The following is a 26286-nucleotide window of genomic DNA, read 5'->3' as shown; positions in this document are numbered from 1 at the left end:
TCCTTGTCGCATCTAGATGACGTCAAGAGAGAGTCAAAGTCTGCCTGATCAAAATGCAATAGAGACGTAAAGAAAGCCGCCACCACACTGACCTGCTATATCTTAGTTTAGTTTTAGTTTATTAATGATGATTATGTAGATATTTATTGTAGTCACGAACGTATTTTTTTTTTATATAAATAAGAATTTTATTTACAGTTACATTTGAATACAGATTAGGGTATTACTTTAACTGCAAAGCAGAAATAAAGGATAATGAAAGACAAAACAAAATAAAATAAAATAAAATAAAAGTACACATACAGATGTAGGACCTTTTCAGTTTGAAAAGATTATATTTTTTTTGTATAGAATTATGTCATTTAGGAATGCATGAGATATCGGGCTAGCTCAATAAGGAATTAAAAAAAGTGTATAAAAATAAATAAAATTGTTTTTAAAAAATGAACAAACATTGTATGCTTTATTTATACAGTTTCTGGCAGGTTTCTCGGCACAAACCAGGTTGAGATAATTTTCCATACTTGCACAATCATCTGGCAACTGATGGAGATTCTAATGGCATGACATCTTGTGGTTTCATACAGCAGAGCCTACAGCCATTCTCTGGTTTATTAGGCTCACTTGTGCACTGTGATGCAACCTAACAGCTACTGGTAAATTTGTGAAGCTTTTAATGTCTCAGCAGGGTTGTTTACACACTGTAACAGAGGTGCAGCCTGTTGCTCTGTATTACAGTGGTTCACAACCTTTTTGAAAATGACGCCGTGTCCTCTCGCTGCCCCTCATTATGTGTTAAAAATTCCACTCTGAGGTGGCCTCTTCAACCAAGAGTAATTTGGTCCTGAACTTCAGTACTGCATTACCTTGCAAGGTTTTTCTGCAGTGGTTCCCAACTGGTCCAGCCACGGGGTCAAGGTTTCTCTTAGTCATTAGTTCCAGGTCCACACAATTAAATAAATCAATGGTGACGTACTTGCGTTTGCCTCTGCAACCCAGTCTCGCTCCAAAGTCATCGAAATCTGGCACTTGCGCAGGGATTTCCGGTGTCAGACACCAACAACAAAAGCCATCTATCGGCATGACATGCAGGCAGTCGCCATTATAGTTTAACGGTGGCCGACAGTGTCAAGGAGAAATGCAGCGGGATGGTAACAAAAGTTGAGGCAAAGTCCAAATAGGGTGGCCAGGAGGGGTGTGGGTGGATCATCCAACAACCACCGACTTTTACCCGGGATGCAGGGGTTTGCTCCCCAGAAGACTGTATAGCAGACCGTGCTTTTTTCCGAAACCCAACCACATGCTTTTGTTGCCTAAACCCCATGATGCATGACTGTTAACAAAACATAACCATATACGTTTCTCGTTGAAGGAAAAAAGACGTCAATTTGTGGCTTTGTACCAACGTAGTGCGTTTATTTTGAAGCAGACTGTAAGCAAATGGTAAATTTCCTGTGAAAACGAAGTGTATTTTGAAAAAAGACAAAGGATGTAACAGTTGTTGAGACGGTGTCCCGGAACGTTAACAACCAATGCACCCAGGGTACCTTGCACAGCACATCTGGACATGGGAAGTGACGAGGTCAGAGAGAGAATGTATTGGGCTATGTCGTAGAGCTAGTTTGCTGTCTCTATTAAGTAGCTGTCCATTATTCAATCACTGTACAACATTTCAGAATAAAAGCTCAGATTGGGAAATTTGCAGTACTTCAAAATAAAGTATGCTTATTACAGGCTCGAAACATTTGCATGTCCCTTACAGTCCATTCAGAATGGAACCACGACCCACCAGTTGGGAACCACTGCTGTAGGAGATATTTTATCTCACATACATCAGTAGGAGTGGATAAAATACAACGAATATCTTCTGATGTAGCAACACCTGGCCCAATGTCAAAAAAACAACAACAAATAAAGCATAAACTGGTGTAAAGTTTTTTAATCTTAAGAGAGCTTTTAACCCAAGACTTAATACACACAAGAAAAACTTTTTTTTTTATAGAACAATTTCATGGCACTGACAAGATAAAAATACAAGACACATATGCATGATCAGATATTGCATGTATATGATACTGTTTACATACATGGTCGTTATGGTACCATTGGCGAGGCAATAATACAGCAGAGGTATTGATCCAAGATTGAAGCAGTGACACAGGAAAAGTCTAAATTACTGTATCGCCTTTATCACAGGATAAAACATGTAGTCAAAATGTTGTGCAGTGCAGTGGTCAAGGCACAGGACTCAAACTCATGTCATTAAAAAGTGCATAGTGGATGAGAGTATCTGAATAGAGGAAGTGACAGACTATACTCACATCGTTGACGAAACCACTTCACAGGGCTGCGATTTGTTCACTAAATTTAAAAAAAGGCTAAACTGCATTTGGAGTGATGATGAAAGAGCGGTCAGTTTGAAATCATTGTAAACTCTTCACGTGGCATCACGTCTATCACCCTACAAACAACACAGCTTCTGAAACATTCGAGATGCTCACTAAGGTAAAGGTGTTCGAGGCACACTTAGTCAGTGTATCAGTTAGTCCATGTCTATTCTAACTCTTTTGGTCTCATCACTTGTGTAACAGTGTGAGCTGAAGTGTAAAACACTCTTCGTCCATCATCAGTATTGCATTTTCTTGTCTATATAATAATAATACTGATATTTCGTGACAGCATTACACTAAAATAATCACCCAGCTGTGGCACTTGTTGGTTACACATGTGAAAGCTTCCAGCCCCCGGCATGAAGCTCAGTGGACAGAGTGATGCACCGCAATGCTGATTTCACCAAGCTGAAATGTAACACAAACATAAAACTGGAAGAAACTCTGGGTAACTCTGGGTAGCTTACATTTTAGGCCAACGCTAAATCCTACAAGCTCACATATCACCGGAACCATCTCCACAACAACTGAGCACATTTCCAGATGACCGGAAGACCTGGAAGAGAACTCGTAGGTGCACGTTGAGCCGGGATTGTTTTGTTTGGTTGTATTTCATACTTAATCCACCAAATGGTTGGTGCTCTTTAGTGTGAAACTTCAAAGTGTGAGGCACTCATTTGCTTCTCTTTGCTGTCATATCCAAACCAGGCTGCAAAAATACAATACCAATACCAATACATGAAACACCAGCAAGTCACTTAGCGTAATGTGTGTAATATAAATACATTTGAAGTTATTCAGAATTGATCTACTGTTTAAAGTGGTTAAAATCTAAATACATTAAAATTCAATACTGGCTTCAGATTAGAACAAATAGCACTGAACTCCAACCTTAACACCAACCCTTAACATTACTCTTAACCCTAACCCTAACCCTGTACTTCACAACTTTATAGTCCCTAACCCTAACCCATCCCTTTCCAAATATCAATTACTTTAGGATGCATTCACACTGGTGCTATTTGGTCCGCTTTAAATGAACCCTGGTCCGCTTCCACGGATAGTTTGGTTCGTTTGGAGTGGTGTGAATGCTCATTTGAACTCTGGTGCAGACCAAACGAGCCAACCCTGGTCCGCTTGAAAACTGGGCATCTCGGTTCACTTTCAAGTGAACCCTGGTGCGGTTCGCTTACAGTGGGAACCGCAAACGGACTATCCAACGACCCAAAGAGAGGAAGTGAACCAAAGAGAGGAAGTGACGTAGAGCACAGTGCATTTTGGTGTTTTTGTGGTGACCAAGCCGGCTGAAGGGGATGGATTTCCGTTTTCGGCCCTGGCCAATCAATGAGCCGGGCTTTCTTCTTCCTCATGCTTTTTTTTCCCCTGGTCAGTGGTCGTTTTGGGCAATACCGCCTACAAACGAGCAGCTGTTGTAACTGCATAACGTTGTCCAGGGGGTTTGGTGCGCTTTAGAAAGTGCTGTGTGAAAGTGAACCAAACCAAATGAAGGTGTGACATTTTTCTGCATTCCCCACCCAATCGAACAGAGTCCCCCAGACCATCTTGGTGTGAATGCGCCCAAGTGGTTGCAGGAAGTCATAAGTGGTACTGTTGGATGTGCAATAAGGAGTATAGCATGGACAGTCTTGGTTCAGAGCGTCTATAACCTCCAGGAGGGCTTCCATAAGTGACAACCTATTTTTTTTGCATTTATCTTAGGGAAAATAAATCATCAAGGCAAACATTAATATTTTTAGGGTGTAAGGAGACCCTACATAAGGACAGCATTGACTTGCAGAGCTCCTCTCGAAGACGCAAGACCATAATTTTCTTTAGGACCTTCTTTCCCAAAAATGGCTGACCATGGCAGACTGAGGAGAAAAAGCCTCCTCAGTGCAGTGGTTGAGCTTCTACAGGAAAAGGTGACCACTGCCAGGCAGAATCCCCCACTGCATCCAGGATGCTCTGCACCTCTCACTCCTGCCAAGGGTGATGCTGCACAGGGTCACAACACCACTCGATCCCTATGCCCCAAGCCCTATAACTGTCTGTCCACGTTTGAATATGAGAGCGGCGTGGAGGTGGACAGTGGGGGGATAATACCCTGGTTCTAAGTCTATACGACCTTCAGAACAAAAGGTATGAGCAAACAAACACCAGACATGCAGCTATGAATTCTGGGAAAAGATGTTTTTTTTTTTGGCTAAATTTTCTAATTTCTCTCTGAGGGCTCATCAGAACCACTAAGTATTATATATTTTCATTAATTTCTACTTCATAACTAAAGAGACATGACGAAAAATGGGGTATATAAAGTTGGAGTGTTAAGTCTATGGTCCCAGGATTACAACGCACTATATCCCATAATCCGACAGCAGAAATACTCAATAGCATTGCCCAGGGGCCACTTTAAGGCACCTTAAGGATTTGAGGACAATGGGGGCCTCGCCTTGACCCCTGCTGAGTTGTCTGTTATTTACATTGTGAATTAGAAAATGGTTTGGGGGCCATCTAGTACCCTATCGCGGGCCAGATTTGGCCCACGGGCCGCAAGTAGAGTATCACCGTCCTCCAGCCTTCTTATCAGAAGTTATTTATGTTCAGCGCCCTGCCGAAGTGTGATTCCATCCTAATCAGGAACACTGTGTTTGTGCACTGGTGCGTCAGCTACAAAAAATCCTGTATGATATATCGGTCAGCCTGAGAGGAAAGTTACAGAGGACAGATGATCTATTCTTCTTCCTTTTAGACACTTCAGCCTGACGGGGGTCCAGACCATGAGCACAGTAGGTGGGTGAAGACTATACAAAAGTGGTTTCTCCTTTCTTTGTCCGACAGAAACATCGTCTTACTGGTTGCTACGCATTCTCCACAACAAAAGTCCATATCTTGTTCCAGGTCTTAATTCGTCACTGGTTCACAAAGTCAGTATTCAAACAGAGGTGGATAAATGTTGCAGAAAGCTGGGTAGTCATGTATTTACAGTATGAGGGATGAACATCGTCTCTGATTTCTTCCTCCATAGATTTAATTCAGAAATCAAGCTCCAGCTCCTCCTGCGTCGCATTCGCCTCCGTGTTCTTGACAATCATGTCTGCGGCTGGTTTCAAACGTTTGGTCACCAGCTTGAGGTTTGTCTCGTGGAGGATAACCTGGGTCAGGTACTTCTCTCGTTTGATCTGTTCTTTGACTGTGTACGAGACGTCTGGGATCATGTAGGACAGGATGAACTTTGTAAGGTAAACAATGTGCTGCGAGGAGAAGAAGAAGAAGACACCTCCATGAGTATGTTTTAATAATTCATGCTTTGATTATATTTTTTAGTGTCAGAGGGATTTACTGTTGTGTTCACACCCACCTCTACAACAATTATAAAAGCCATTTTGGCAGCGATCACATGCCAGTAGTAAACATTGTGCTCATACTCCCTGGAATGCCCGGGAGGGAACCGGAAATCTCGATACCTTAAGAAAAGAGAGGTTTTTAGTAGTTTTCGTCAGGACTCAAACATGACTTGCCACACAACTGTCTTCCACTGAACTCACCAGCTTTTTAAAATATTATTTCAAGTGTCTTTATGTGATGACATTGTATTTTGTCCAGATGTTTCCATCACATCGCTATCTCCTTTTTGCAAGTAAACTCAAATGACATTTCAGTCCAATTGAGATCATTCTGTTTTGAGATTCCAACTTATCTGTTCACATAAATGCTAAGTTATCTGATAACGTGTCTTTACAGGCTCCAAAGCATTTAATCAAAATTTGAGTTTTTCGCATTTTAGTCTCAAGTCTTACTGTAAAATTCAAGAGTTTTATCTCTCACAATACGCAACATTCGTCTAGGGAATAACTGATAACATAAATATAATCAATAATAGCAAACTATAAACAGCAAATATTCTGAAACAATAATCTAATGGATGCCAACACAACCAAACATAGGAAAATTAAATAGAGGACACACATATGGGCCAATTGTACCTGCAGGTGGTGATGCTGTACCGTGTCACTATGGGCCTGCTGTAGTTGGAGAAGTCATTGATGTCAAATACAGACAGCGAGGTGTTGATGTAGCCCTGCATGGTGTTATTTGGGTGATCTCCATACGGGTACACAGAGAAAGACCAGTAGTACACCAACCGTGGAATCATGTCAGATGTGAAAGCAATGATCATGGCCTGTTGAGACACCAGGACATTATGCTTGACAAAAGTAGGATTTACTGAGGCATTGTTGAATGAGATTATATTAGATTTTAAAACAAACGTACAAACGTATAACTCAGTGTAAACAGTAACTCACATTTGTTGCAACAGCCAATATAGCGACACCTTGAAGAATGGGCTGCCAGGCCCCGATATCCTGGGCCTTCTCTGGCATGATGCGGCGAAACTGAGTGGTGATTTTCCACGCATCAACCCGGATCTCAAACAGGTTGTTGACCAGAGCCAGGATCGGAGCCAGAGGGAAGGAGGCCACAAACAGGGTCACAAAGCCAAACTGGATGACTGCGAGAGACAAGATACACGTATAAGGAAAGACAGGCACAGATACTGAGTGTGTGTGAGATCCTTAGTTACTTGCTGGCTAGTTTCGAACTAGTTGCAGCCATTGACGAGATATTCCGGCAATTGGCGTCACTGTCATAAGATGGAGGGTGCTATTACAAATCTTGTGAAGTACAACAGCACAGCCGCGTCCAAAAACAAACTAAGAGGAAGATCCGCTGGAAACCGGAAGAAGATGATGTTTACAGAAATGTAGCAGCTTGTTAACCGCATGAAAATGCCGGCGCAGACAGAAAAGTTTGCGGATGCGCAAGCTGTGTAGATGTCAATGGACTCAGACTCTGACAATTCCTGTTTTGATCAACATTCTGAATCCGATTTGGACGCAGACGCAAACGAGTTAGGTGGGACGAAACGGGATCTCCATGACAATGACAGTGACACATGGACAAGAGGACCACAGAGGAGAGTGAGACAACAGTATCGAAACTGAATGTGACGACGTGCTCCGTATAATAGTATTCGTGTAGTTCAGAGTCAAAGGGAAACATCTGACCAGTTGACATTATTGGCATACCATTTGTGATTGTTGACACTCAGCCTGCATACCGTAACTCTTTAATAAAAATAGTTCAAGGATTACTTAATCTGCTCGCCTTCAGGAATGCATACTCATATTCTTGTTTTATTTGCCTTCTTGCAAAGACTTAGCTGAAGAGATTGACACCAGCAGCCCGTTAGCTTAGCTTAGCATACAGACTGAGCTTTGTTTATTCTGTAGACAAACAGAGATGTAAAAAACAAGTAAGGGTTTTAGCTCATTTGGTAACAACTAACCACTACTGTGTGTAAGACATAGTTTGTGTGGTGCAACCTGTTTTGCAATTTAGCAACACATAAGCCTCCACATTGCAAATCCTTGCATAATACTATGTGTCTCCAGGTATGCAGCTATAAATGCGACAGTCGGGGGACTTACCCATCTCCAGGTATTCATAGAACAGCCCTAGTTTTGAAGGCGACTGAAGTCGGTAGTCCTGCTCCCAGCGAGGAACCACCTTCTCTGAAGCCACATTGGTGCAGTATCGGAAAATCAGATTCTTCACCCACCTGTGGAAGGGGTGGAGGAGGTCATATACAGAAATGGTGACTCAGTATGACAATGGAGAGTTGGTGTATGGTTCACTATTAGCCCTATGGCCTTGACTCCTGTTATTGGCAGCAAATTCACTTGAGTTAACTGGAGATTTGTTGCATCCCATGACTGTTTATAAAGATGGACGGCATGACAGCTCCCCAAAAGTGAAGCCAAAACACCTCAATCTCCCCCTAGTGGCTGGCTGCAGTATAGGTCATAAATCTTTCCCCCCTCTACGTTAGCAGATGTTTGGTTTTAATCGGTTATTTGAGGCTATAAAAAGGGGGTTTGACATCATGGTTGACAGCGATTGGCCTGGACGAGTGTATGGGCGAGAATTTGATACTCCAAATCCACAATTGCTACTGCTCAGACTCTGGCTCCAACAGCGCAACATGACAGCACCCATTTCTGGGATATTCTGGCTACATTTTTGCACTTTGTCGGAGGGAGTACAGACGTGTCGTCCATCTTTGTGTAAAGTCTATGGCTGCATCTACAGTATAAGCTGCCATTGTGCTACTTGCGTTCCATATTTGACGTAAAGTTGGTCTTAGATTCTGACTTCTTACGGTAGCAAGACCTCTTGGATGTTGTTCCAGATGGCTTTTCCACCCATGATGATAGAGAGCTGAGTCGTCAACTCGATCAGACAGCCACCAGGATCACACTGCAGGACAATGAGACACAAAATAAGAGTCACGAATAGCAAGTGAGTTACATTAAGCTGGACACACAGTGTACAATTTGAACCCATTTCTGACGCCATTTTGAGCTGTACGACTAATTTTGGAGTCCGACAGAATTTGAGATAGAGAAATTTTGGCCAGTTGTTGTCAGGCTCTGGGACAGCTGAAGCAGATCCAAGAGTTGATTACCGCAGATCAATTAATCGTACAGAGTATATCCAGCTAGTATGTTGGTGCTGCTAACTTAGACCTGCCCGCAGCCACTTAGCTTTCAAACTTATCTTTACTGACATTTGTCATTAGCCAGAACGGTCCACAGGGGCCAACGGGCCATTATATCATCTATTTTACACGTACTATGTGAGCACGTCGTGGCTTGACGATGGGACCACACAGTGAGCATTGTGAGTTTGGCTTTACATCACAGACGATTTACTTGTACAGTGGGAGCTGGAAATTGTCAACAACTTTTCTATGTATGCCCAACTTTAAATATGTAACAGCCAGATGGACAAACCGTACCTCTTCATTCCGGTATTTTCCCAAGAGATAAACAGGGTCTCCAGGAAAGCCGACCGCTTTCCCTTTGGCGAAGGCGATGTAGAAGCAGGAGGAGTAATAGTTGACGAACTGAAAGAGGAACATCTTCAGGGTCAAGCTGTTCTCATAGTCCGTCTTAGTCCGTGGAAGCTCTGTTGTTGTGTCAGACAAGAAAAGATTTCCAATTAAAAACCACATGCAGGTCAATGCGGGGCAGAAGGCAGGAGAGCAAACTCACCAAAGTCAGTGATCCAGATGGCGACCCGCTCATAGAGGATGTTGAGGATCATGATTACAACAAAGCTGATGAGAGAGGCTGTGACAGAAGTGGCCATCTGAGGCGTCACATACTCCTTCAGGGGCTCCAGCTCCTTCAAGGAATCCTGAGCTCTGAGTTTGGCTGAGAAGGCAAAAAACGCAGCCAGGCGGTAGACAATGATGGCCACGATGGACGCCAGGATCAACAGAATCTAAAGGACAAAAATAAAATCAAAAAGATTAACGTATATTCTGTTTTGAAATTGAGTTTCCAATAAAAAAATGAGAAATTACAGAAAATTTACATTGGTTTAAATTGACCTTTTCTTTTTATAATTAGCACCAATTTACTTATTTATTTACAAGAATGTCTGAAGAACTTGTAAAATTTCAGACAGGTAAATTACAGTGTTAACAAAGAAACATTTTTTAAATAAAACACATTACCCAGAATAAGACCGTGCTAATTCCTATGGACACCCGAAAACATCGTCCGCAGGCTGTATAGGGCACTTTCTCTTTGATCTACATCACAAACAAAAGCAGTGAAATGGTTGACACGACTTTAAACTCATCATTTCAACATAGCAACTCCATGTGGTTTAAACCTTCTGAACAACAACAACAACAACAACAAAAAAACGTAAAACATATTTTTTTCTTGGTTGGTTTAGTTAGGTGATCACGAAACAATTTTTGGACTATTGGAAACATTATTAGCTGCCAACAGAATAAACCAGAGAGTCTGTGAGTGTGACGTACCCCTGTGACCGGGTTTTTCCTCTCATAGATGCACTTGGCTTCATATTCTGGGCGAGACGGCTCTTCCTGCTCCAGAAACTCCACAGTGTCCCACATGTACTCCAGCTCTGCCTGGTAGCGCTTCCAAAACTCCAGGAACAAAGTGACTGCAGTCAGGAAACGAACAGAAGCAGGAAAAAACAGGCATGGCAATAGTGAGAAAGAAGGAAACAACTGAATGTACACAGTATTGTCTGCGTCATCCTCTATCAACACTAATGTACTGTAAAGTGTGTTGCCTTTAATAGTACTAAAGATAAGGACAAAATAAACATTTCAAATGGTCGGTTATAAATATAGCTTCCCTCGAAGATAGTGATATTAGCATGCCTGCTCTATGGGAAAACTGTAGGGCTACAACTAGAGATTATTTTAATTATCCATTAATCTAAGCTTTTAGTCTATAGAATGTCAAATTTACTATTATTGATGATGAAAAATCAGCAAATTCTCACATTTGAAAAACCAAGAATCAGCATTTTTTTTGACATTTTTGCTTGAAAATTGACTGAAACGATTAATCAATTATCCAAATAGCTGGCAATTGATTCTCTTTCAATTCACTAATAGATTAATCGACTTGTTGCTGCAGCTCTAGAAACTTAGAAATGAAGGACGCCAACACCTCTCTGACATTGTGTGCAACTTACCCCAGATTGACATGAAAACTGCAAACACCAGGGTTCCAAAGTTATCAAATATGCAAAGTTTCTAAAGGACAATGGAGAAAGAAAAGAGAAACAAGGACGTCAAAACTGTCCCAGTTCTGTCCTGCGTACATGTAAATCAGATCTAAACATAACTGTTGCTGTGTCACGTAGGGAAACAAACATGCAAAGTGAATTCTGTTTTTGTCTGTTGTATATTTCGTGACATTAGAGGGAGGACGGGAGTGAAAAACATTGCAGAAACATCTTCATATTTACTGTTGAAATAAAACAAAACTCACTTTCGAAGCTTCACAGGTGTTGTTCAGCCTCCAGTAATCACAGTCTCTGTCGCACTGTGGACACATCATAATCTTTCCTCCGATGTCAGGGTCGCACACCTCTTTGCTGCAGCCATTAAAACACCGAACAGAGATTGATCAGACAGGGAAATAAACATATACATCATTTATTTACATGTCCACCATCCACAAGTGTTTTTAGGAAAATGTACCTCCATGTGCTGGTTTCTTGAGTTCTGTATCCATAAATGAAACAGCCCAGTCCCACCACAGCAGCCAGAGCCAGCATCATTGTGTAGAAACCCAACCAGGCAAAGTAGATGCCAATCTTCTCCCCATAATACTTCCTGTGGGAACAAAGCGCTTCAGATGAACTAGTGTAGCTTTACTGTTCATTTAGAAAACTAACATTTCATTTGCAGGGATGAAGAGATAAAAAATAAATGTTCCTGCTTGAACACAAAGGGAATGTGAAGCTTTTTCATGTTAAAAGTGACATGCTCAGGATCATACTTTGATTTTGGTTTCTAGAGATGCACCATATTGGATTTTGCTGATATCCGATATGCAACAACTAGACTTGGCACCGATTTATCGGCAGTGCTCGGAATCGGGCCGTTTTTCACGTGATCGGCCATGACCTGCAACCAGCCAGTCAGTCTAGGATATGCTGATATAAAACGCCGGTCAAATTCCCGCCGTGCCGCATAATTGACATCCTGTAATATCAGCAGCGCACACACACGCACATGTGCAACTCACGGCTTGGGCGATGTGAGAAAGTGAAACATGGGCGGCTTCTCACCTTAATCATTCACACACACATCAAAAGAGAGAAGGAGAAAGTTGTTAATTGTCCGTGTTAAACTGAACTGCAGAGCTCTCACTGCTGCACTGTGCTGCTTGAAACTGACGAGGCCCGTGTCCGTGTGCCAAAGATGCGCGTGCCGAAAATGCACGTGTCCCGAAGACCTGTGTGAATTTTCCACAGGAGATATTTTTACTCTTTGGCTATTCAAGAAATTACCCACAAATGCTCTACACCAAGAATTATTATTTTATTTATCGATGTTTTTATTTATGTATGCCTTTTTTACTTATTTATTTTAATACTGTACCTGAAGTTATATTTGAGCAAAAAGGAAAATGTTTCGGAATCGGCCGTCCAAACACTCTGCAAATCGGAAATCGGTATCGGCCCAAAAAATTGTAATCGGTGCAAGTCTAGTAACAGCTCATTTGACCGATAACTGATAACCGATATTGATATTTCTGCTTTTTTCCCCAACCTTTCTTTAGTGATCATCAAGTCTCTTCAGTAGTGGAATTAACATCATATTATGCACGCATACTCTTATCATGATGGCCACCAGCTGATGGAGACATGAAATACAATACTTTTCGATGTCTGTAATATTCATTCATTGTGTGGATTAAAAAAAAGCAGGTTGGCCGTTTCTGATGACGTAGGGCTGGGCGATATATCAATATATTTTCAAGCTAGATATAAATTTAGACAACGCCGTTTATATTGATATAGGGTCAAGTTGCGTTACATGATGCCTAACAGTGTGCATCTCTCCTCTCACACTCTCCACACAGCTCCGCCCCACACACTTACATAGGTTCTTCAGCAACACTTTTTAGAGCCGTAGCCTGACGTGCACCTCCTCAGAAATGTAACTACATGTCGCGGTGACGCAGACCTCCTGTCTGTTTTGTAAGTTGAAACCATTTCCCTCAGTGGAAACAAAGGTTTCATTTACTTTAATTTCACAGATGAGAAACAATAAATTGTGAAGACAATAAAGCCTCCACAAAAATAGCATTTTCAGTCTTGTGTGTGATTTATCCTGGCTTCATATGAGCAGAGGAAATCGCCGTTTGTCGCTAGGCTAATTTATACAATGTAAAATGGTAATATAAATAGGCTTGTGCTAATAACGTTAGCATGTTGTATTTGTTTGGAAAATGTGTCCAGATAAAGTGTTTGTCTGTGAATGCTGCGAGTTATAGTGAAGCTGATTTGTGTACTTGTGTTTACATTGTCGCTATAAAGCCATGTTTACTGTGTATTTAATGTGCGTTTAACGTGTGATTTAGGTGTGTTTTGAATCAACTAAACTTTACAGCACTTCCGCCGCCTGCATATTTTCAAACAGGTGAATAAAATCCCTGTCTTTGCATTTTATTTTGATCACAGCCTGTTTTCATAAAACTGCTTGCGACATCTCAATGTGGCTTTAATTTGCTACTGAGCACAAGTAGCCCATTTTTTGTACAAAATACCAAGATATATGTATCGTGTATCGCCACTTTATATTTGTGAAAAAGATGTCTGTATATAAGTTAATTTTTCTTTTGCATTATAACTCTCGCGAAATGACTGGCTTCACAATTGTGATTTGATTTTTTTGGTGATTTTAGTCCGATAACATTACGAAAGTCTAGAGGAGCCATAGGATTAAATCATTTTTACCCCCATTCAAGTTAGCAGAGGGCTTAACCAGAACATAGCCGCTCAGCCAACGCAAGTCTCTACACAAACAGACTACTACTCTATCGGCCTCATGACACCGAACATGCATACTGCGGAAGTCAAACTTATTTGGCTTCATGCGCCATTGAGCAATTTTCAAAGCAATGAACGGGGCCCGCCTCCAACAGAATGGGTATAGCAGTACTTTCTATCATGAAAAATCACCAATAAAAGCCTCTAAACCAAAATCTTCACATTCGGACATGTTCCAGCAGGAATATAATCTGAAACTGGGGCAAAATTAACAACATCAGCAACCAAGATATCAGATTTCTCTGATGTTAGCATGTAGCTACATGTAGCAGTGTAGGCTACATAATGTAATGCGTGCCTGGAGCAGATGACCATATAAAGAAATCTGTCACAAGCTGACATCGGCTCGTCTTGAAAGTACAAAAAAAGATGGAAAAGGGGATTATTTATACATATGTTTATGTCATTATTTGAAACTGTGGCCACGTTTAAAATGAAGATCTGACATTGTAACATTATATACAAAAGACAGAAAATGAGGAGAAGGAGTTATTCTCATACTAAAGTTTATCTTTGTGACAAGAGCATAAAAGATTGTGTTCACCTAATGAGGTTTAGTGGTTGCATCTTGTAGAAGCTTTTGGGATGAGCCCATTCTTCATAGAGCAGGTATCTCTCGTTGGGGCAGCCCTCTTCTTTGGACTTTACATTGAATCTACACTGAAATAGCCAACAGGAGAACAATACGAAATTTTAAATCTTAAATATGATTGTTACAAACGAAAAGAGGACACACACCAGGCCTGATACAACCGCAGCCTGTAACTTACATCATGGAGGGGATAGGCAGCTTTGTACACTCCACCATCCAGCAGTTTGGTGATGCCAAACTTCCTTATGCTCCCTCGTGTTTCATAAGGGGCACGACTCAGGATGTAATATGCCTGGAAAAAGAAGAGGTTACAGTATTGTTAAATAACCATAGAGTATGTTTACAACCCTTCAACTTCATCCTTGAAAATAAAACAGATATACGAAAACTGCCGACAGCAACACGAGACAACTTGCCATCCTGCTCCTCATGGACGGGGTGAAGAAGAGATCTCTGTCCCTCACGTAGAAGTACTCCAGACGATCTTTCTCAAAGGGGGCGGTGAAGTACTCGGTCTCCTTGGAGATCATGTCCTCGTTGGGGTAGAAGTACTTGGTGATGCAGGAGAAATGGCGCCACGGAGAGGGGCGGGAGGACAGGTCGTTGGGCTGGATGGGGAGCTTGATGTGCAGGACCTCGGCGTAGGTGCACAGCACGTCCCATGGCATGTGGACTTTCACAAACATCAGTTTCTCATCTGTTACCTGCAGAACACAACGAAGGGGAGCTTTGAGTATGAGATACAGTATGAGGAACCTTCCAATGAGTGCGATCTACTTACAGATTGCGTTGCCTCCAGCTCCATCCCCATCTTCATCAGGCTGGCTTCAAAGTACTCTCGCCGCCTCTACAGGGAGCAAACACAAAAAATGGCATTCAAACAGCTTCTTGATTTAATGCTCCATGGCCATTATGATTCAATTTCTGTACCGGATGCACTGAAGCTGTGTCCCGGACGTCTGTGCCAAGCCTGCAGTGTAAATACAGCGAGCATGTGTCAAAGGCCTGCCAATCGTCTGTGTGTACACTGAATCTCATGACTTATTGATATGGTGGTATCTCATGAAGTGCCGACACATCATCACCTTGATTTACGTGATCCACTTTGTCAACACTGTTGTTAAAGATGGCCTCTAATTTTGTTTGATAGTTCAGTGTGTAGGATTTAGGGGTCTTTTTTAGTGTGTTAATTACCTTAAAATAAGAATTGTTGTGTTTTCGTTACCTTAGAATGAGCTGTTTATATCCAAGTAGGGAGCATGTTGCACCGCTTTGTTTCTGCAGTAGCCCACAACAGACAAACCCAACACTGGTTCCAGACAGGGTCAATCGCATTTTGCATTTTCTCATTGTCTCAGTAAAAACCTCCTGAACAATGAACACTGAAGGAATCCTAACCGGGAGCAGCTTCAGCTGGTTGTAATCTGCAATCCTCACCGCTAGATGCCACTGAATCCTACACACTGCTCCTTTAAAGCAAGTTGTATAGCTGACAGCTCATTTATTTGGACTTATTCCATTTCCATAACATATGCATTATTTATACTGCACATAGCAGCAATGAACGGCGACACTGCAAACAAGTCTGAGCAGGTTCTTGTTGGTGGTATGCTGTCAGACATTACAGTGAATCCTGGAATCTCTTTGAACACAGCTTCCCCAAAACCAAGAAACACATGAAAAGCACTGAAATAGTATGAAAAAAGTATTAAATATATCCAAATTGTATAGAAAGTAGCTCATCAAAGTGCTCAGGTACAGTGAATAGCTCCAAGCTTTTGTGTAAGTTATGCATGGATACAAACTTTGATGTGGCACCTTTATAGACTCTGAGGAACAGAGGCTGTTGACAGAGCAAAAGTCAAATACCCTCGCTGTTTGTTTTAGCCAACCCTGTTTACAATTGGATGATTTCATGACAAACGGAAAATACAACAAGTGCATAAAAATGTAGTCAAACTACAAACTAAAATATTCAAAGCATCATTTCAAGCTATCTGAAGTGAACCACGCTCTTCCGGCAGTCTGAGTCACAGCAGGAAAGAAAAGTTTTGCAACTTGTGTTTGACCCAGGTTTAGCTCTGGAAAAACAAAGTCAAGGGAGTGCCTGGTAGAGACTGTTGCACTCCTCATCCCTCCTTGGATGTAGTTTGCCTTGGGAAGATTATGAGTAAGGAATTGCCTCAGTCTCAGTTTGTCTGTGGTGAAGAAGCTCTGAAGAGCTCTGACTTGTAACGGCTTTACCAGCCTTTTTCCAAGGAACTGGCTGATCTGCTTCTACACGTGATTCTTCTGCCAACACCCTGTTACATCAATTTACTGCTGCGGAAAAAACAACAAATCTACTATCTATCATATTAGGAAGCTTTTTCACCCATTAAAGACGTAATATTTTGTTTGCAGCCTCCGCAGGGCACAGTCTCCATTTCAAAAACCACTTGTTGCAGAGTCACAGCTGCAACACTGCAGGTATCAGTCAACAAGCATTACATATCACATCCATCACTGTATTGTGAAAGGCACTGGCATTAACAAACAACACACCTGGAGTCTCGGCGTTGTTAATTTGTGCACTTCAAATCCCTGCATAGATCCCTGAATGTTGGATTTGTGATGTGTAAGAGAGGTGACCTGCTGAATATTCATGACACTCAACTAACACACAGTGAGACAAAACCAGAACAGCTGTTTGCCTTCTGATTTACTCACTGTTTTGTGAAGGTGTAAGATTTCCGAGGCCAGATAATAACGTTAGACGAAGTTCAAGTTCAGACAAGGAGCCTTATAACCAGATTTGAAGGTTTTTTGTGCAAGGTTTTGTTTGCGTGAAGTGAAGAAGTTACACTCTTCTCTCTGGGAATCTAGCCAACACATTAATTGAGCAATTCACACTGAGAATGTGTGTTGAATGAATGAGAAGTGCACAAGAAAGGCGCTACCATAACAATGTAAGCCAAGCTGTTCCGTTTCCTGGATAATTAAAGCCTTTTTAAAGTTCCTGTGCACACATTGCTGAATGCAGACGGTCACTAATGCTTAGTTTAAAGTCATGGTGGCATCCCGCTGCAAATGAAAACTCCCTTTACAAACAGGCAAGAAACAATAGAGTATGTGTGTCATAAAACACCCTAGGGATATCGCATTCAACCCATGCTTGCAGTGGCTGACTTTTACTGAGTGAATATGACTTTAAATTAAAGTTTTATGAGAAAACTTCCACTTCTATTAACAGAAATAGTGTGTCATTATTGAGAAAAATGATCTGCTACCGAATCTTAGTTTTAAAACTCAATGCCTAAAGAATTGTTACGCTGACAAGTTCAGCTGTGGACCTTTTTTGCATATCATGCCCTTCCTTTTTCCTCCCCACACTTCCTATTATCTCTCTAATGCACGCCATCTAATAAAGGCAAAAAAACCCTTATCAATATAACAATATAATCTGCTGTACTGAGTTATCCAGCTCAAAATGATACCCAAAGAAAAGAGAGAGACCCACCTTGCGGCGCTGGTACGTATGCCTCTTTTCAAAGTCCTTCTTATCCTCATCCTCATAGACCAGGATGAAGTCGATCCTCCTGACACCGTCGTTGAAGAACAAAGAGTCCGGCTTGTCATTAAACTCTGCCTGAGGGCAAAAACAAGGCTCGTCAGGTAAGTCTATGGCCTGAAACTCGTACTCTTCCTCCTCCATGATGCCGTACATGTTGAACAGAGAAGGGAGAGGATGGTGTGTGTGTGTGGAGAATCTGTGCACAGATATTGTTGAATGCTGACCTTGACCAGCCTCTATAACGTGCAATGCGGGCCATGCAGGAAGAGTGGGAAGTGTCAACAAACAATATGATACCCGCCCTTTCTTTCTCTCTCTCTCTTTCTCTCCACACAATCAAACTTGTGACACCGCTGCGTATTAAAAAAGCTCTTGCAAGCTTATGTAATTACATGCATGAGTTGGTATTTTAATGAATCTTTATATCTGGTGTGTTTTGTGTGATTTGATGTCTCATGGTCCAGTGAATGTAATATCTGCCATCTGTCGGCTAAATAATTGTGCCTTGATAAAAGCTTAAGACAATATTTATAATAGTCATTAAAATTAAAGGTTAGATATGTTAGGTAGGTAGGTTAGGTAGATTATGTAAATCTAGGCACCTGGACAGTATGAAAACTTGATTAAAAGAATCAATCAGTTAGCTGACACTCCATATACTCAGAGTACAGACACCAACATTATTGTGTTGACTCACCAGTTGCACTTTGGTGACTTTTGAGCCTTCTTCAATACTGTAAAATGTTGGTAAAAACTCCTCGGGGTAAACTGTGAAAACAAAAAGACCAAACACATGAATGGCAATGCAGGCATAATAATAAACAAAGACAGTCCACACCACATGGCTATTTACTTGACCCCTCCAGTACAAAAGCAGGCTGATATTATCATGTTATTATTGTATCATTAAAGTGTCGAAGTGTCAGGGGCACCCCTGGCCTTCACCTGCAAAATGTCAATCAAGTTAACACGTACGGACCAGGAAGAAACACAAAAAGACCACAAAGATGTGCAAAGGAACTGCCAAGAGACATACAAAACGTAAAAAAAATGGGTAAAACACCAAAAGCACACAAAACAACCACAAGGAGACACATAATGACTATAAATTGCTATTAAGTGATGAAAAAATACACAAAATGATCCCAAAGACACACAAATTTACCTTAATAAAACACAAAATTACCTCAAAGAGAGCTTAACAACAAAAAGATACAAAACTACCACAAGCAGACACAAAATGACTACAAACTGATATAAAATAGCCACAATGACAAAAAAGTATCTCAGTAAAACACAAAATGACCAAAAAAAAAGACACAAAATTACCCTAAAAAGGCACAAAACAACCACAAGTAGACACAAAATGACCCCGAAGAGACATAGAACCATAAAAAGATACTTAACAAGTACAAAAAGACACAAAACAACCACAAGGAGACACAACAGGACTATAAAGAGATACAAAACTACTACAAGGTGAAAGAAAATGACTACAAACTGGAATAAAAAAAGAAAAAATATTTTTAAAAAAGACATAATATTACCCCAAAGAGACACAAATAACTACAAAAATCTCCTAAAAAGAGGCACAAAAATGGTCAAAGCACATTGAATTACTTGAAAGACACACAAAATAACCACAAGGAGATACAAAACCACAATAAGACACATAAAACAACGAAAAGATGCTTATAGACTACACAAAGACACAAGACAACTGTGTGGAGACATGAAAGGGACTGAAGAGAGACACAAAATGACAAAAAAAAGACACAAAATTACCTCTAAGGCACATAAAACTTCCACAAAGAGACAAAACAACCACAAGGAGACACAAAATTACCTCAAAGAGACACAGAACTACCACAAGGAGAAACAAAATGACTACACACTGGCATAAAATGACCAAGATAGACACAATATTACCTCAAAGAGACACAAATAACTACAAAAAGAAACAAAACAATCATAAGAAGACATACATTAAAAAAAGAGGCATAAAATGATCAAAAAGACACTAGATTACCTGAAAGCAACACACAAAACCACAAAAAGATGCATACCAAATACAAAAAGACACAAAATAATTGCAAGGAGACATAAAAGACACACAAATAACTGTAAAAAGACACAGAACAACCACAAGACGACGCTACATTTCTAAAAAGAGTCACACAATTATCCAACAGACACTAAATTATCTGAAAAAGACACAAAACAACCACAAGGAGACACAAAATTACTTAATTGTTGTTTCTTTTTAATGTCTTTTTAACGTCATTTTGTGTATTTGTACGGTGTCCTTGAGTGCCAAGAAAGGCGCCTTCAAATAAAATTTATTATTATTATTATTAAAAAGAGACACAAAATTACCTCAGAGACACACAAATAACTATAAAAAGACACAGAACCATAAGAAGACACTACATTACTAAAAAGAGACACCACAAAATGATCTACCAGACACTAAATTACCTGAAGAAGACACAAAACAACTACAAGGAGACATAAAATTACTAAAAAGAGACACAAAATAACCAAAAAAAGACACAAAATTATCTCAAAGAGACTCAAATACATACATAATGACTACAAAGAGAAAAAAAAATCACCACAAAGTCTGTGTGTCTTACTCCTGTGTAGGAGAGGTGGTGGGGCCCTTTGCATATCTGTGCCCAGGGCCCCACTGTCTCATAATCCGCCCATGATTATAGTCATGTATGTATACAAAAACGAAATGCAGCAACACATTCAACTTTTGCTGACTGTGATTTTATGCATAACTGTAGCTGTGTATTAAATTTGATGTAGTTTTGTGGTTTTATTCATAGTTATCAAATACAGAAATAATTCAAAATGTGTTGTTCAAAGGCTTAACTTATCCCACTTCTACTGTTACATATTAAAAACCAACATGTCAAATTATTTGTGAACACCAGAGAGAGAAGGTCACTGATTATGTGACAAGCTGCGGGCAGCTGAGGTTTGTTTGTCGCTGGCTGAGCCACTTGTCAACTGTTTACTCACCTGAGGCTACGAAAAAAATAACTTCATGTGCTGTAAGACCGACTGCCACTATGATTCCATTGTATTTTAGAGGTTATTGATACTGCACAAGATTGTTAGAAGTTATTACTGTACGGACAAAATAGACAGCTGAAACTCATTGCCATTTCCTGCGAAGGACATTATTATGTGTCACAGCTCTGAATTACCTTTGGGGGATGGACCTGTCATCACCGTACATCCTGTTCAGCTGACATTTACCTGCAGTCTACCTGAAGCTGTGTTACAACAGAGCAGTCACGTCCAATTTAGCACCCAGCAAGATAATCCACAGACCTTGTTGTGAGCAGTTTCATGTTGGAACTATTTTCTCTCTACCAAACTACACCTGCCAACCGTATCACCCATACATATACTGAGACCTGGCCACAGCATTACAGGCAGGGTCTGGTTCATTCCTATGAAAGTTGCTCAGTGGTGGGGTGTTGGTGGCTTAGTGGATAGAGCAGGCGCCCCATGTACAAGGCTGTTGCTGCAGCAGCCCGGGTTCAACTCCAGCCTGTGGCCCTTTGCTGCATGTCATTCCCTCTCTCTCTTCACACACAGCTGTCCTATCATTAAAGGCAAAAACGCCCGAAAAAATATCTTTAGGGAAAAAGAAAAAAAAAAAAAAAAAAGTTGCTCAGTGGTGTTGGGAAAAATGGTGATATCGTGATATTTTTGATGCTGACATCGTATCGTCACATGGACACCAAGTATCATTTTTTTTAATCATATAAATTATTAGAATTAGAAATACAAATTAAACTTTTGGTACCCTACTAGAAAAATAAAATTAAATGCCCTTTAAATAAAAATCACTGAAGTGAGATGAACCGACTGAAAAGTTTGTTTTATTAGATAAAAAAGTTTTCCTTCAGGGACAAAATTTGCAGTTCAAAGAAGAAAATAAATCCGATATTTTTTATTGCAATACTCACGCTTTAAATTGCAATAATATAGTATTGTGATAATATTGTATCCTGGTGCTTCTGGTGATTCCCACCCCTAATTTCCACAGTATGAGACTATCCAGGTCTTCCGCATCATGGGGCCCGTAGAGCTAGCGCACTAGAGACTTATGGTGGCTAACTTCCAGTTTAGCGCTCGGCTAACTTAACTAAGGATAAAAAAGATTTAATTGGACAGATTTTCTAGACTTTCTAAATGCTATCAGACCGAATGGATAAAATCCTAAAAGTCATTTTGAGGGGGTTGTGACAAAAAAATGTAACCAATATCTTACAGACATCTCTTTCACAACATAAGTCTACAGGGACAAGCCTTTTTGGGCGCCATGGCATCACATGATGGACCCGGATGGAGTAATTTGACATTAGGCCACTATGTAAAATTGGCTTCAAGGCCCGGCCCTGATCCTGGGGGCTTGGTATCACTGCACAGAAGGAAGCATGCATCTACTGTTTGAAGAAAGGCTAGTGCTCGTGATGGTGTCCCCCTTGGCTGAGCTGTAATGTTAGCTAGCTCAGTGGTGCTAGGTGAGCTAGCAATAGCCAACGCTTCCTTCTGTGTAGTGATACAGTTGGTGAGGTGTAGTTCGGTAGAAAGAAAATAGTTCCCACATGAAACTGCTCACAATAGGGTCTGTGGATTATATTGAGTAACTGGGTTATGATTTCTGGAAAGAGACATTACTGTTGAGTTTTTCAAATGTATTTTTTGGCGCTTTGACCACCACAAGCTGAGTGCCGTCTAGTTCCATTATATTGGAGAGAAGGCAGACATCTCAACAGCTGATATCTCCAACACCTGGCAACTCACACCAAAACAATCTAGACTGATAAATAGCATGACAGTGAAGAGAAAATATATATTTTCTTTGAGTCAAAGTGCTGCTGACCTTAAAAGTTCTTCCCACCCCTGATCTATCTCACATTCACACACTCACACACTGACCAGGACAATACCCATGTTCTACCTCAGTGGCGCTCACTGAACCATCACAGACTGTTACTCATTTCCCAAACAGTCCGACGGTTTTAACCAGTGACATCCTCCTGTCACAAGCCTGAAACTGCATTTTTTTTTTACAGTCAGCACACACTTGCCCACATACCACAGTGCTATATTCCTCCCTGGAAAGAGGCAAGAAATAGGTCACCACTCACTGCAGTGTGGTCAACACTATGCCCACTGACAGCACAGTGTTTTCCCAAATGTTCATTAAGAGATCTGCACTCACAGTCACCACATCATTAATAAACAATCAAAAACAACATTATCAACCACTGTATGCATTGTTAGATGCATTATAAATGTTTTTTTTTTTTTTTTTTTTTTTTTACAACAGATGATATTACATCCAAAATGGGAAAGTCCTGTAGTCTTTCCACATAAAGCAAAGTGCTATGACAAAACTAACCGAAGACAGATGTTGTTTTCCAAACACTGGCCATAGTAACACGCTGGGAGACTCCACAGTGGAGTCAGAATCAAATGAGACTTTCCCTTTAACAAAGTCCTCTACCAGGCTAACAGTCTGTACTCTAACAAAGCTTCTTATACTAGAAAGTCTGTTAGTATTTTGACATGAGAGACGTGCTGGTGAACCAGTGACAAATGAACCACAAATCCTTAATGACTGTGCCTCAGGCTATTCTTATATAGATGTAAACCATTAAGTAATTTACTGGTATCTAACAGCCTGGCTTTTTAATATCTGACTCCTTTCATCTGTGAGAAAGAAGGACAGATACAAGAACTTTATAAATAAATGGGTGACTGTTTATCCATTTTCTTTTTACACTGACCTTTAACCTTGCAAATGGTACCATCACTGTAATATCACATGATGCTTTCAAAGGGAAGCATAAATCCTCAATTGCTTTGCATTCATGTGTTTTAGTTTTGCAGCTGAATGGAGTCCACACTGTGGTACCTAGATATTTATTTTCTGTTGTCACCGAGTCGGTGTGTCAAATAAATAAAATGTGCACCGGCTCCTGAGTCATTAAACCCGCCAGAAACACCGTTACGAAACCTACAGTGAATCAGTCGGTCTGATTCTTCTCAAAAGCACGCTGAATGCCCACAAGCTGTCAGCAATAAAAATCTGCTGTCTTGCCACAACCCACCCATCCCGCGCTTACTTCCTCTCTAGAGAACATCTTCCATGACAACACAAGAAACCATTAAAGGCAGAGCAAACAAACAGAAGACAAGCATATTTTGTTTTTAACATAAACAGCTGCACCAAAGTGGATTTTTTTGGGGGGGGGAGGGGGGGGGGATTCCTCTCACCACCTGACAGGAAATTCTTTACTGTGTCAAACACTGGTGCATTTTATGGCATTTGCTAGAAGTTGATTGTAATGTCGGTATTGGCAGTTCATGCCTACAATTTTGTGCTGCATGTGACATTAGATCACTGATGATTAATGTCACTGAAACATGCTTTCAACAGCTCTCCCCCTAATATGCAGTGACCTACAGTAACCCTGCTAGATCTGTCTACAGATAGACACCAGGCTCTCTGCACCAGAGTGTTGGGCACATGTGAAAAATCGACCTCCTGTATCACTATTGTGTTCATTTTACACATTATTAAGTTGAAGCCAGTGTTCTGCTGCTGTTACCACAGCATCAAACACTGCAACAAAGTGTGAACATTAATTATTCAGAACAACTGAATATAGGCTCCATTAAAGAGAGTGCACTTTGGCATGCCTTTTGTTATCCAGCGTGAGATGCATCTGTAATTTCCATATGATCAGGGCCATAAGATGTTACTGCTATTAAATTTAACCCCAAAGGACCATTTATCCCTCGCTGAATTGTGAGTAAAAAAACAGCATACAATACTAGACACTATGTCATTGTGGACAAGACTCAAAGGAGCGTATAGACTGGGAATTCATTCCTGTAAGATATAAGCGTGGGAGCTGACAGCTGTGCAAACCCTGCAGGTTTCCAACAATGTACTCACTCAAAATTTAAGTTGCTGTTTCGGTTTGTAGCGTCAGGGTGAAATGTAAGAAATGCAAGACACAAAAGAGTGTGGAGAGACGCAATCTAGCATTTGAGGAGCCCAACAAAGACTCTGGCTGTTTTGGGGCGGTTTCTTTTAAAGTCATGATTGCACAACATCTATTAATCATATTAATTTGTGTTGCAGAAATGGCGGTGGGAAGATGGTGCCCTCTCGGAAATGTGCGACCACACCCCCCACAGTTGTTCTGCCCTGCATGCATGATCTGAATGTTGAACAGACTCCTATACTCGTCATTATTTGCTTCTATATTGTCATCTGGCCTTTAGAGATGACAAATCATCATGTGTCATGACGGCAGAAGGGGGAAATTCTGTATTTGTGTCCAATAGACATCTTTGATCATACACTTTAAAACAGGGCCAAATCAGAGTTTTAAGTCCAAGTACTGCAGTCTAAATGTATTAGTATTCGCACCAAAATGTACCAAAGGTAAAAGCACCCATTAGGCAACAATATGGTGCATGTCTGTGTTGTAATATCAGGTATTATTATTGGCAGAAGCTAACATTAAATGGCCTACAGACTGACCATATGTTTTGCATGTAAAAATCACTGTTTATACCAGTGATTCAATTCAAATAAATGCACAGGAGTGAAAGCTAGTGTTTCATCTGAATTCTGGGCGGCAAAATGAAGTTGGAGAAAATAAAAATGCTCCTAAAATGCAAGTATCTCATTGTGGCACTTGTATATCATAAAAGTAAACGTACTTAATGATGGCGCACCACTTTAAAAGTTGCTCCCATCAAAGCATCACTGCTCAAACTAAGAACAAACCAGTGATGAATGAGTGGGTGCTAACGTTCCCACTACTTGTATTTCACCTATCACGTGTACACTGAGACAAACTCCACACAGAGCCCATAAACCCACGCAACATTCACACCAACACAACAAACCTCTTGCGACAAACAAAGCTGTCTTCTTACCAACTTCCTCGTCTATCATGCCCATTTCAAAATCCCCCTCCAAGTCCTCCGTCTCACACACGGAGTCCATCTCGTAGATGTCGTTATCGCTCATAGTCCTTGTTGGAGTGGGGGGGGGGGTCCTCTCACATCACCCGCAGCAGACAAACTTTATCTATCTACTGTATATTACAATAGCTTTAAAGCACAGCCCCGTCCTCCGCGCATTCTTGCTGTATTTCCCAACATGGACTCGGTCGCAGAAAGTTTTGCTCAAGTTGTGACTTGAGAGAATAGAGAGCAGACGGGTGGGGTCGGAGGAGGCG

At 40.8% G+C, this 26286-nt stretch overlaps 1 protein-coding gene across 1 annotated transcript; it reads right to left on the bottom strand.

The window, feature by feature from the left end:
• Positions 1–1922: 1922 nt before the first annotated feature.
• Positions 1923–26286, bottom strand: ano6 (anoctamin 6). Its single transcript, XM_049566576.1, has 20 exons — positions 25982–26286; positions 18690–18760; positions 17939–18067; positions 15221–15286; positions 14856–15143; positions 14618–14731; positions 14392–14507; positions 11488–11622; positions 11276–11381; positions 10977–11037; positions 10288–10433; positions 9973–10050; positions 9506–9737; positions 9250–9419; positions 8611–8708; positions 7880–8010; positions 6695–6900; positions 6374–6570; positions 5749–5854; positions 1923–5641 (listed from the first exon to the last, which is right to left on the bottom strand). The coding sequence occupies exons 1-20, from the start codon at positions 26073–26075 to the stop codon at positions 5423–5425; spliced, it is 2763 nt and encodes a 920-aa protein (XP_049422533.1). The 5' UTR covers positions 26076–26286; the 3' UTR covers positions 1923–5422.

Source organism: Epinephelus fuscoguttatus, linkage group LG22 (genome assembly GCF_011397635.1).
Source record: "Epinephelus fuscoguttatus linkage group LG22, E.fuscoguttatus.final_Chr_v1".
NCBI classification, from domain to species: Eukaryota; Metazoa; Chordata; class Actinopteri; order Perciformes; family Serranidae; genus Epinephelus; species Epinephelus fuscoguttatus.
This window is presented reverse-complemented; position numbering and strand designations above follow the sequence as displayed.

Excerpts from the sequence above, each read along its gene's own strand:
- ano6 (XM_049566576.1), bottom strand. The coding sequence starts at position 26,075 with ATGAGCGATAACGACATCTACGAGATGGACTCCGTGTGTGAGACGGAG. Across the intron at positions 11,382-11,487 it reads CAAGAAACCAGCACATGGAG|CAAAGAGGTGTGCGACCCTG; the intron begins GTACATTTTCCT and ends TAATGGCTGCAG. Across the intron at positions 10,434-10,976 it reads AGTTTTCATGTCAATCTGGG|TCACTTTGTTCCTGGAGTTT; the intron begins GTAAGTTGCACA and ends TCCTGACTGCAG.